Below are 12,796 nucleotides of genomic sequence, written 5' to 3' on the forward strand. Positions count from 1 at the left end.
AAAAAAAAAAAAAAAAAAAAAGGCGCAAAACTGCGTCTCAAAACAAGAAAACAAAACAACAAAAAACAGAACCTTAACGGAAAGAGGCCGCTAGCATATTTTCATGTATAAACCGAATGGACTCTAAGACCAGAACACCTGAACCACGCCAAAGTGCCCCCAACAGGACACGTTTCAGATGGCAGCTGGGCCTGGTATTAGGCTCTCCTGCAGCCCACATGGCCATTCTGCCATCCCAGGCCACATAGAATCAGCAGGCTCAGGTTGGCTCTTCCTCCCGGGGTGGGGTCAGCACCTCCCATCTCCCAGACACCACTCCTGCATACAGCTGGAGCTCCATAAATGCAGCAAATAATCCGAGTGTTGAAGTTGGGAGGGGCTGAGAGATCATCTAGGCCCACAGCCGCCTCGCTTTTTTATTTTATTTTATTTTTGAGATGGAGTTTCACTCTCGTTGCAGACTCAGAGAAGGAATCCCTGGCAGGGGGACCTGGAATTTACAGCCAAGATGCCCACAGAGCATGTCCAGAGAGGAGGCCAGCACACCCAGCTGCCCAGAACCTTGGTACCCACAGGAAAGACCCCAAAATCTCCCCCACCAAAGCTCCCTTCCTTTCTCTATCTCTCAAAGGGCCTGTTCTCTCTATACCTGGTCTATTCGTTGGGACAGCAAACGTAGCCGGAGTTCCTCTAAGTCCTGCTCAGCCTGGTGAGACTTACGAGGGAAAACAAGCCCAGAATCCTCCCTCTGTCGAAAATCATGCCACAACAGGACAGGAAAGGGCCGGGCAGTCTCTATGCCTGCACATGCCCCCAGCAGAAGAAAGGGCTGAGTTCCTCCCAGCCTCCTCGGGGATCACCCCTGCGGGAGGCCCCAGCAGTCACTACAGTCTGTTTCGTGGTTCAGGGTCCACTGTGTGTCATTGGATGCTTCCAGGCAATGGAATTTCTAGAAAGGTTCCTTCAACCTGGGACACCACCACCTTGGTGACCCGCCACCAACTCTGCCATGTGAAACACCTTACAGGCCTTGTGCTGGGCCAAGGATTCACCTTCCGAATCCTCATCACAAGTGGTGAAGTTTGCTGTTATCATCCCATTTTGCAGATGGGAAACTGAGGTCCGTGAAGTCACTTGCCTGGATCACACAGCTCATGATCAGTAGGGGTCGGCCTAGGACACAGGCATTCTGGGGCTCACTACCAGGTGTTCCAGGTGTCACCACTAGGCGTCCCAACCAGGGAGCCCTGCCGCTGCCCCAGCCTGGAGACGTAACACTTCTCCCAGCAAGGAGGCTCCAGCGAAACCAGGGATTCCCCAGGCTCACCCTGACTCCTCGTCTTGTTAACGGACTTAATCCTTATCCTATACATGAAATAAATATTTTATCTCATCTATTTATTATTTGTTTATCATGGGCATTTATCCATCCTAAGTTTACTCTCTGCTCAAATCTTCTCCACACAGGTTCACTCAGGTTACCGATTTTGTCTCAACTTCCATCAGGCAGAGCTGCGTGTGTTGCCATAGCCAACATCACAAAAAAATCCCATTTCATGCATTTCATAGGCATGAGTGACCTGACTCAAAATTATCAATGGAACCTGCTGTATGGGGGCAGGGGTTGCATAGGACCCTGAGGCCCATGAGGTACCTGGTGCAGAGTGAGCACCCAGGAAGGGAGGCTGGGTAATTAGTACCACTGTCCCCCAGGGCTTGGTGTGGCTGATAAATTCTTGGTCTCTTCCTTTTCTCTTCATATCACAAGTTAACAGGTTCACTTCCCAATGTTACTCATGCCTACAAAATGGTAAGAAAAAGCAACTGTGCGAATGAGGCAAGTTATCTGTCCTGGTACCAAAGCGATGGTTACTACGACAGTTGGCCTCCAAGATCGTCTCCAAATGATTCCCGCCTCCTGGCATTCATACCTTTCCATAATGAATCAGGCTGGCCTTGCATAACCAATAGGATACTGAGGAAATGACTGCATATGTTGTCCAAGGCTAGGTCATAAAAGGTACTGCAGCTTCAGTCTCACTCTCTTTAATCACTCACTCTGAGAAGCCAGCCGCCATATTGTGGGGAAACTCAAGCAGCCTGCTGAAGTCTGCACAGCATGGAGCTGAAGTCTTTTTGTCAGCCATGTCAGTGAGCCATTTAGGAAACAGATCCTCTATCCTCGGTCAAGCCTTCAGATGACCGTAGCCCCAGTTGATATCTTGATGGCAACCTTAAGAGAGACCAGCCAGGTAAGCCACATCTGAATTTCTGACCCACAGAAACTGAGATACTAAAATGCCTATTTTAAGCCACTAAGTTTGGGATAATTTGTACTCCACAGTAGGTAAGGAACTAATTCAGAAACAGAGACCTTTTAGTTATGAGAACCTCCCAGAGACTATGTTTCCAAAGTGTGTTCCTTGGAATGCTGATCCCAGGCTTTGCTCTGGAAAACTAAGGTCAGTTGAATGGAGGAAGACTGTGGATTCCAGTTTCCTGTTCAAGGTTCCCAGGCTCCTTGGCATATTAAAGTAGACCCCTCCAGGCGAGGAAGCTGTTCCCTTAACATAGCACTTCTCAGGGGCCTTTGACTGTGGAACTCTGGTGTCAGAGCCTCAGAGCACGCTTTGGGACACAGAGCCAAACTGTCATGGTAACTGATTCCTTGAATACTTTAAACAATTGTGCCCAATATAAAACTAAAAATAGGCCAGGCCCAGTGGCTCATGCCTGTAATCCCAGGCGCTTTGGGAGACTGAGGCAAGAGGATCACTGGAGGCCAGCCTGGCTGGGCAGCATGGTAAAACCACTTCTCCAACAACAACAAAAAAAGCCAGGTATGGTGACACACACCTGTTGTCCAAGCTTCTCGGGAGGCTAAGGCGGGAAGATTTCTTGAGCCCAGGAGTTCAAAGCTCCTGGTTGACAAAGTGAGACCCTATCTCTAAAATTAAAAGGCTGTGGTGAGCTAAGATCATGCCATTACACTCCAGCTTCAACAACAGAACAAGACCCTGTCTCTAAATAAATAAAAAAATAAATAAAAATAACCAAAAATACTCACAGCCTAATATCCAGAGTCCGGCCGGGCATGGTGGCTCATGCCTGTAATCCCAGCACTTTGGGAGGCCGAGGCGGGAGAAACATTCGGGGTCAGGAGTTCGAGACCAGCCCAGGCAACACGGCAAAACCCTGTCTTTACTAAAAATACAAAAATTAGCCAGGTGCGGTGGCGGGCACCTGTAATCCCAGCTACTCAAGAGGCTGAGGCAGGAGAATCACTTAAACCCGGGAGGCAGAGATTGCAGTGAACTGAGATGGCACCACTGCACCCCAGCCTGGGCAACAGAGAGAGACTCCATCTCAAAAAAAAAAAAATTAATAATAATAATATCCAGAGTCTGACCTACAGTATAAGATACAAGGACCAGATGGCTGCTCTGCCATGAGGGGCCCCTGGCTCCTGGCTCCTTTTCTGGTTGAGGGGCTGGTTTGTCCTGGGCCACCTTTGGTCCCTCCCATCTTATTATTATTATTTATTTATTTATTTATTTATTTTGAGATGTGGTCTCGCACTGTTGCCTGGGCTGGAGTGCAGTGGCACGATCTCGCCTCACTGCAACCTCTGCCTCCCAGGTTTAAGTGATTCTCCTGCCTCAGCCTCCCAAAGTAGCTGGGATTACAGCTACCCACCACTACACCCAGCTAAATTTTTTTTTGTATTTTTAGTAGAGACGGGGTTTCACCATGTTGGCCAGGCTGGTCTCAAACTCCTGACCTCATGGTCTGACCGCCTTGGCCTCCCAAAGTGCTGGGATCACAGGCGTGAGCCGCCGCACCTGGCCTCCTCCCATCTTACAGTCGGTGGTGTTGGCCCAGGGTCTGGCCAGGTACCTTAGCCCATTTGGGGAGCACTTGGGATTCAGACTTTGAATCCCAAATCCTAGTGCCAGCTCCCATCAGCTCTGCCACACACGGACACATGGGTTGGGCTGCACCCTTGAGCCCCCACCCCTTCGTGGTTGCTGCATCCAGAACACCAAGGCCTCAGAGCTGGGTATTTCTCAGTGGGAATGAAACCATGGTCTTAAAACACAAGCCACTGGAAAATAGCATTTGATAGAAAAATTCATTTTACTAGCAACTTTTTAAGAGCGGATCCACCCCCTTCAGCAAGGGAAGGCTGTGCTCAGAAAACCACATTCTTTCAGGTCCCTGGGGCTGCGTGGGGGTGGGAATAGAAATCTGTCTACACGCTACAAGGCAGAGGTCTTTTCTTTTGTTAAAAACATAATTTTACCCTCATGTTGCTTCATGTTTCCTGGCACGCGCATTCTGGGGCTCTCGGGCCTTTCTGGAGGCATCTCTGCAGACACCAAGTGGCCTGCCCATTTCCCTCCAGCCAGAGGCTCAGGCATGGGCACTGAGGGTGAAGGCAATTCGTGACATACTTACTACAAAGAATGTGGTCCCAGCTGGCACAGCCTCCATCTTACCTGGGAGCCCCTGCCCAGGCCTGCTCCCTCAGAACCTGCATCTGAATGAGACCCCACAGTGGGTCAAGGCACATTAAGGTTGGGGAGCGCTTGGATGCACCCTGGTTGCAGGGTGCCCTTGGCCTGCCTGCTAAGGGGCAGCCACACCTGCCTTCCTGCCTCCCCTTCCAGGGCCTCTGTCCCATCACAGACCACTCCTCAAAAATTTTTTTTTTTGAGATGCGGTCTCACACTGTTGCCTGGGCTAGAGTGCAGTGGCGCGATCTCGGCTCACTGCAACCTCTGCCTCCCGGGTTCAAGTGATTCTCCTGCCTCAGCCTCCCAAGTAGCTGGGATCACAGCTACCCACCACCACGCCCAGCTAAATTTTTTTTTTATTTTTAGTAGAGATGGGGCTCCAGCAGAATTTCCCAAGACCCATTTCTGTATTTATTCTTTACCACAGCATCCCTCTCTCATCACAGAAATCCAGCAAGATGATCATTGCATGACATGGTGGGAAGTCAGGAGACCTGAAAGAGAGGTGACAGCAACATGAAAGACACTTGGTTCTTACGGAGCACTCCCAACCCAGGAGGGAGGTCCTGGGGACCCAAGGGCTCAGAGAGGGGTGGCCATCTTCCCAAGGTCAGCCTACTAAATGGCAGAGTCAGGGTGATCCCATAGCCACGGAGTTCTCCCTGGATACCCTGCTGTCCAGGGGAAGTGAGAGTGGCCACGGGGATGGTCAGAACTGCACCTCCATCCAACTGGCTTAGCCCAGCAGTTCCCAAGTGGGGGTTCCATGGAGCAAGCCTTCAAAGGCTCTCTGGTGCGGGGGGCTGGCTCCATGCTATTCACAGCCTCTCCCAGTCCCTGACCAGTCACTGCACCTTTACCGTGGGCCAGGCCACCCCACGCTTCCTCCACCACATTTCTTTGCTTTGGGTGGGAGGGTGTCAGCCCACTGTGCCTGTTCAGTCTGCTGGGAGCTGATGGGAGTTAACAGGCATCATCTCTGCCCTTCCCTAACCCAAAATGAGAACGCTTATGTTACTTAACAAATGCAGTTTGCTTGTTGGCCAAACATGGGCCTTGGGGCAAATAACAGAAGGAGGGACTTTCCCAGTGGGAACAGAGAGAGAATTAGTTGAGAAATTTGAGGGAAGGGAAGGCATTTGTCTGGATTATTTATCTGCGGTGGCACCTGCTCTCTTATCTTTTTTTTTTTTTCCAGATGGAGTCTTGCTCTCGTCGCCCAGGCTGGAATGCAATGGTATGATCTCTGCTCACTGCAACCTCCACCTCCCGGGTTCAGGTGATTCTCCTGCCTCAGCCTCCTGAGTAGCTGGGATTACAGGCGCCTGCCACCACACCTGGCTAATTTTTGTATTTTTAGTAGAGACAGGGTTTCGCCATGTTGTCTGGGCTGGTCTCGAACTCCTGACCCCAAATGTTTATCCTGCCTCGGTCTCTCAAAGTGCTGGGATTACAGGCGTGAGCCACCACGCCTGGCTTTTTTTTTTTTTTTTTTTTTTTTTTTTTTGAGACAGAGTCTCACCCTGTTGCCCAGGCTGGAGTACAATGGCATGATCTCAGCTCACTGCAACCTCCACCTCGTGGGTGGGTTCAAACGATTCTCCTGCCTCAGCCTCCTGAGTAGCTGGGATTACAGGCATGAACTACTATGCTCGGCTAATTTTTTTTGTATCTTTAGTACAGACAGGGTTTCACCATGTTGGCCAGGCTGGTCTCGAACTCCTGACCTCGTGATCCGCCCATTTTAGCCTCCCAAAGTGCTGGGATTACAGGCATGAGCCACCATGCCTGGCCCATCTTTTCTTTAAAATAAAGTCCTTGCTTCCCCACTCCCACCCAGCCCTGCTGGCGATGGGGGTGGCCACAGGCAGCCCTGAGAGGCCCAGGATGGGAAGGGGCACCTCGTGCACTCATCCTGGGTTTTCACTAGCTGCTCCTCGCCCCATGTTCTCTTGCAAGCTGTCCTCGAGGACATGTAGGCTCTTGTTTGCAGGTTTGCAAGGGAGCCTGGCAGAATCCAGCCGCAGACACACTTGAATTTCTTGTAGAAACCTGCACCAAGGGTGGGGGTGCGGCCAGCCCAGAAGCATTCCAGGAAGTGGGGTCTCTGCGGGGCTTCCACCCCAGCTGCTTCCCTGGCTCCTTCCAGGCAGATCTCTTCCCTCCCCTACCCCTCTCACTTCCAGCCCACAACCACAGGAGGTTGGAGGCCTTGGAGATACTGGTCAGGAGAGTGCAAAGGTTAAAGGTGAGAGCTGCAAGGTCAGATGCATACAGTAGGTGCTGCTATCAACTGGCAACTTCAGCTTGCAGCCTCTGCCCCAGACACATTTCCTCCATCTGCCAGCAGCGTGGAGGAGGTGGGGTCCCCAGAGCCCATGACAACCGGAATGCGTCTTCTCCATTCTGGACTGGAAGCCACCTCTGGGCCCAGCACAGGATTACAGGGGAGGGACACAAGGGCTTTTTTTTTTTTTTTGAGACAGGATCTCGCTGTGTTGCCCAGGCTGGAGTGCAATGGTGCAATCATGGCTCACTGCAGCCTCAACCTCCTGGGCTCAAGTGCTCTTCCTACCTCAGCCTCAGAGTAACTAGGACTACAGGTGCCCACCACCATGTCCCGCAAATCATCTTACTCTTTGTAGCGACAGGGTCTCACCATGCTGCCCAGGCTGGTCTCAAACTCCTGGGCTCCAGCAATCCTCCTGCCTCAGCCTCCCTGAGTGCTGGGATTACAGGTGTAAGCCTGGTCCACAAGGGGTACTTAGAAATGGTTTTTCCGTGTCTAGTAGATGGACATCCAGGTCCAGAGGTCTCCAGGACCATGAACCGGGACATTCTCAGGAAGGGAATGTCAACTGGGTTTCAAATGTGGCTTCAAAAGGAGTCCACTTTGAGATGTAAAAGATGCACCATCCATCCACAATGAAGGACCTGAACTCTGATGGGGACACACCGCCAGGAGACTTTTTTTGAGATGGAGTCTCGCTCTGTAGCCCAGGCTGGAGTGTAGCGGTGTGATCTCAGCTCAATGCAACCTCTGCCTCCCAGGTTCAAGCTATTCTCCTGCCTCAGCCTCCTGAGTAGCTGGGATTACAGGCATCCGCCACCACGCCCGGCTAATCTTTTGTATTTTTATAGAGATGGGGTTTCACCATGTTGCTGGCCAGGCTGGTCTCGAACTCCTGGCCTCAAGCGATCCACCCACCTCGGCCTCCCAAAGTGCTGGGATTACAGGCGTGAGCCACCACACCTGGCCAAGCAGACTATTTTTAAGCAAGGTCTGTGGGGGTCTTTTCAGTGATTTTGTATGGGATGGATCAGTTCTGCAGCCCTGGGTGGCCCCTCTTAGGCCCATGTGTTCACAGTCTGTGCATGTGTCCCCCTCTCCTGGGAGACACGAGTGACTCCAGGGCAGGGACCATGTGTGGTTCATGCTTGTTCCCAGAAAGCTCCCCCAGTGCCTGGCTTCCGGAACTCAAAGTCTATCTGGGGTTGGGGATGTGTCTCCCCCACCAAGCTGAGCCTGGCCGAAGACCAGGACTCCATCCTGCTCACTAGAGTACCCGGGGCTCAGGCCCACAGCTGGGCTACTGACTTTTCTCACTGTGGGAACTTCAGCCGGGCCTCTCAGCTCTCTGTGCCTCATCTTCCTCATCTGGGAAGTGCAGTCTCATCTAGTTGCACCTCATGGGGTAGAGGTGAGGATGACCTGGGCAGTGAAGAGGCTGGCATGTCGCAGAGCACAGACCTGTCCACAAGTGGGGCCTCACTGTCTGACACTCCCCATGCAACGCTGGACACAAGGAAGGTGCTGGTACTGCCTGGAGTTCAGGCAGATAGTTTTCCAAAACATTTCTTTTTCTTTTTCTTTTTTTTTTTTTGAGATGGAGTTTCCCTCTTGTTGCCCAGGCTGGAGTGCAATGGTGCGATCTTGGCTCACCACAACCTCTGCCTCCCGGGTTCAAGTCATTCTCCTGCCTCAGCCTCCCGAGCAGCTGGGATTACAGGCATGCGCCACTACACCTGGCTAATTTTGTATTTTTAGTAGAGACAAGGTTTCTCCATGTTGGTCAGACTGGTCTCAAAGCCTCAACCTCAGGTGATCCACCTGCCTCGGCCTCCCAAAGTGCTAGGATTACAGGCGTGAGCCACCGCGCCTGGCAACAACCTTTCTTTTTTTCTTTTCTTTTCTTTTTTTTTTTTTTTGAGACGGAGTCTAGTTCTGTTGCCCAGGCTGGAATGCAGTGGCGCGATCTTGGCTCACTGCAAGCTCCACCTCCCGGGTTCACGCGATTCTCCTGGCTCAGCCTCCCGAGTAGCTGGGACTACAGGCGCCCACCACCGCGCCCGGCTAGTTTTTTGTATTTTTAGTAGAGACGGGGTTTCACTGTGATCTCGATCTCCTGACCTCGTGATCCGCCTGCCTCGGCCTCCCAAAGTGCTGGGATTACAGGCATGAGCCACCGCGCCCGGCTAACAACCTTTCTTAAAGTTTAGGGATAAAGATGGTGTGTTATTGGTGGGAGATGTGAGAGTTTGTTTTTGTTTTTTGTTTTTAAGGGAAAGCTTGACGTTTCTCTTCTTTTTCCCGTTCCCCAGCAGACTAACACCAACCAGGCTCCTGCTGCCGGGCCAAGTGCTGTACTGGGCCGCATACTAAGGAAAAGGAATTCAGGATATTTGGAAACCAACTTCCAAAGGGTCCAGGTTAAGGACAGAGAGATGACCTCCTGGGACCCCACCCTCCTGCCTGAGCCTGGAACCCTAGAAGCCAGACCCAGCTACAGACACGTGCCCACGCCAGCCCCCCACACACGGTGCCCTCTGAATCCAGGCATGCTCATGGTCTTTTGAGGAGAGAGATTGATTGTGTTAGGGATGTTGCACCTACAAAATCCATCAGCCTGTACATGGTCGGACATTCGCCTAGGACAAACAAAACCCAGCAAACTCTAAAATCCACGTGCAGGGCCTCTCTGGCAGTGAGTGACGGTAGTATTGGTCTTTTGGCCAGACATCAAGCAAGACACTTGCGATGCAGGAGGTCAACGTGTCCCCATTTCACAAGTGAGGAATTCAAGGTTCAGAGAGGTCAAATGAGACTCCCAAGGCCACTCAGTGGCAGGGCCGAGCTCCAACCCTGAGAGTCTCTGATGACAACCCCAGTCTCACCAGGACACCTGCTTAAACCCCCCTGAACCAGGGGACCCCCAGGAGATAAGCAACATATGAATACCCAGGCCAGTCATCACATGGGAAGGTTATATGTACTGAGAAAACTTCTCAGAGTGGGAATCAAAGTGACAAACATGGAAAATTTGAATCGGGTCACGCAAAACCGAGTGACTCTAGAAGAATGCAACTTTCCTGAGACTGAGCTAACTCTGGCCAACTTTTGCCTGATTCCTAGATAAGGATGGAAAAGGTTGGGGGGCAGACAGCAGTTCAGAGGCCTCACTGGTTTTAGTATAAGGCCTGAGAATGGGCAGAGCGGGGAAAGACTCGGGCTCTGAGGCTCTCTTGGGCTGGGGAGTCTCTTAAGCAGCTGTGTGAGGTGGGAGCCAGAAGTGGACTCTTGAGACAGACAAATCTGATGTTTCTTCCAAGCAAGCCATGTGACCTCTCTGACCCTCAGTCTCTTCATCTGAAATGTGTCCAGCAAAGCTTCATTGACTGGCTGCTCCATGCGGGGCTGATGCTGGGTGCCAGGGACTCAGCCATGAATGGGAGAGACCAGATTGGAGCCCTCACCAAGCTCACTCGTAACAGCGAATTTGGAGATGAGCAGATTCTGATATCAGTTGTAAGGAAATAACACAGGGATTAAATAATCCCTTTCTCGGGTGGGGCTCAGGGTGGGCATCCGAGTCAAGGCTGAGTCTAGCATGGACCCCGGGGTGAGCACTCAGTCGGCGGAAGCTGCCTCTGCAGCTGCAGAAGTTCTATTAACATAACCTGTGTAAAACGGGGCTGCCTTGGGGGCCAGTCTCATCACGGGGTCACGCTCAGAAAAACACCAGTCTGACATCCCCAAATCACTGAAAAGCAGTTTAAATCTTCCCGAAATCTTTCAAAGAGACACCAAAGGGGAATTCCTTTGCATACCACACACAAAAGACATTTTCCAGCCTCTCTGCCGGGAGGTCTCATGGTAGCTGCCTCGGGAATATCTCCCTTCCCACTCCCTCCTTTTTATCCTTATCAGAGAGGTGGGCGCGCTGGGCCTGGTCCCAGGAGACAGGGGACTGGCCTGGATCCAGCCTCTGTCCTCCCTAGCTGTGGGGTCCTGGGTGTGTTGCTTAACTACTCTGTGCCTCAGTTTCCTCATCTGCACATCATAGATAGCAATCGCACCGCCTGCAGGGGGCTCTTGTGGGAATTCTAGGAAACAATCCCCATGAAATACATGAGAGAGGCAGGCACACAGCTAGACGATTGACGTGTGAGCTACTAACACGATCTCTCTCGGCCCCCCTCACCCACCTCTCCTTTGCACCCACCCCAGTCAGGAGCTCTGGGCGGCGCCTCCTATAGGTCAGTGTGGGTTTTCTAGGTCCCACTGCTCAGCGGCAGCTCGACCCACTGTCCCAGACAGCACAGGCAAAAGGCCAGGGCTGGCCAGGCAGAACTGGGAACTATCTTAGGAGGGGACAACAGGGCCTGGGACCATGCTTATCCCTGCCCCCTCTAAGGTTGCATCCTCTCTTAGGTGGCACACATAAAGGGCAGTGTCCCTGGGCATCAGTGCTCTGAGGGCAGAACCAAGCGAATGCCCTCTTAGGGCCTGTCGATGTGCTGGGGAAACGTGGCTCCCCACCCATGAAGCTGCTGCTTGCTCCAAGCCTGGGTGCCCTGGCCAAAGTGGCTCTACCTGGCTGCCAGGGTCACAGAGCAGAGGATTCAGATGTCTCACTTCCTGAGGGGCTCCAGGCCAGGCCCTGGCAACACAGCTGTGAACAGCCATGTGGTTCCTGCCCTCGTGGAGCTCACAGCCCTGTCTGCAAAGCAGGCAATCGGCCTGAGCATGGGGTGCGAAACCCAGAGTGGGCAGAAGAGGATGGGCTGGGCAACAGAGAGGGCTTCCCAGAGAAAGAGGCACTGAAGGGAAGGGTTTGCGTGGGAAGAAAAGGGGTTCCTGGCAGAGGCCACAGCCTGGGCAAGGGCCTGGAAGAGAAAAGTGGTGGGTTCGAGGGGCTGCAGGTGTCCTCACCCACCTCCCCCGACAGGTGCGGTTTATTGCTCAAGACCACATACAGCATCTCACGTGGTCCCCACTGCCACCTGGAGAGGTCAGAGGGCAGGAACTCTTATTCCCAGTTCACACTGGGACAATTCCCAGCTGGACTAGAACCCCGATTTCCTGACTCCTGGCTCAGGTGAAAGAGCCAACATAAGGCTGGGCCCACAGCAGCCCTGGCATTTGACCAGCAGTCAGGTGGACCCAATTTTCATCACTTCCCTTTAACAGATGAAGAAATTGAGGCTTAGGGAGGGCACAACACCCCTCAACTGCCACAGTTTTTGTCTCTCTCGGGGCCCTAGGACAAGCCTGAGGTGCAGAAAAGCCCTCCCTGGGTGGGGCAAGAAACAGAGCTGGGAACAGGGGTGACTTGGGGTGAAGGAAGGAGGGGAGCGAGGATGGGTTTTGGAAATCCACACCGGGCGGGGAAAGGCGAAGGAATGTGGGTGAGACGGGGTGCGCCGGTCCCGGAGGGGCCCAGGGCCTCAGGCAGCCCCCTCCCTCCCTGCCTCCCAGGTAAGACCCTAGCTTCGCGGAAGAAAACACCCCTCAGGTGGGCGGGGAGGAGGGCCACCGCCTCCTGGCCACCCAATCAGAGACATTCCCAGTCTGATGGCGGAGGCCGCCAGGGCCAAGGGCTCGCAGGGCCTTCCCCGGGGAGCCCCCGAGACCTGCCCCGGACTCGGAGGCCCACCGCCCACCGCCCGCCCCCAGCCTCATTAGCACCGACACCCGTCGTCCTCCCCTCGGTTTCCGATGGCTCCAGAATTTAAAGGTTAAATCCTAACCTCGTCTCAGCAGTTTCTCCCGGCTTTGCCTACCCAGCGCCAGTTGCTGGTAATTATATGCATCTCCGAGCAGCCAATCAGCTGTCAGACTGACAGATACTGATCTTTTCGTTTTATTTTTAGCTCTGTGCTTCCCCCTCTAGTTGCAAAAAAAAATTCTGTTTGTTCTGTGTGCTGCTGCCTCGCTTCCAGCCCTGCAGCCGGCTCTCATCTCCGCCAGCCAGGCGGGAGCAGGCAGCCGCCGGGGC

General features: G+C 52.9%; 1 protein-coding gene across 1 annotated transcript; it reads right to left on the bottom strand.

The window, feature by feature from the left end:
* Positions 1-11,083: 11,083 nt before the first annotated feature.
* On the bottom strand, positions 11,084-12,609 carry LOC105532860 (chromosome unknown open reading frame, human C9orf106). Its single transcript, XM_011971177.1, is given in 4 exon segments — positions 11,084-11,256; positions 11,259-11,536; positions 11,538-11,801; positions 12,549-12,609. Coding segments are annotated over 3 exon segments (693 nt in total). The 5' UTR covers positions 11,780-11,801; positions 12,549-12,609.
* Positions 12,610-12,796: the final 187 nt, after the last annotated feature.

This window comes from Mandrillus leucophaeus, unplaced genomic scaffold, assembly GCF_000951045.1.
Source record: "Mandrillus leucophaeus isolate KB7577 unplaced genomic scaffold, Mleu.le_1.0 Scaffold99, whole genome shotgun sequence".
Lineage (NCBI taxonomy): Eukaryota > Metazoa > Chordata > Mammalia > Primates > Cercopithecidae > Mandrillus > Mandrillus leucophaeus.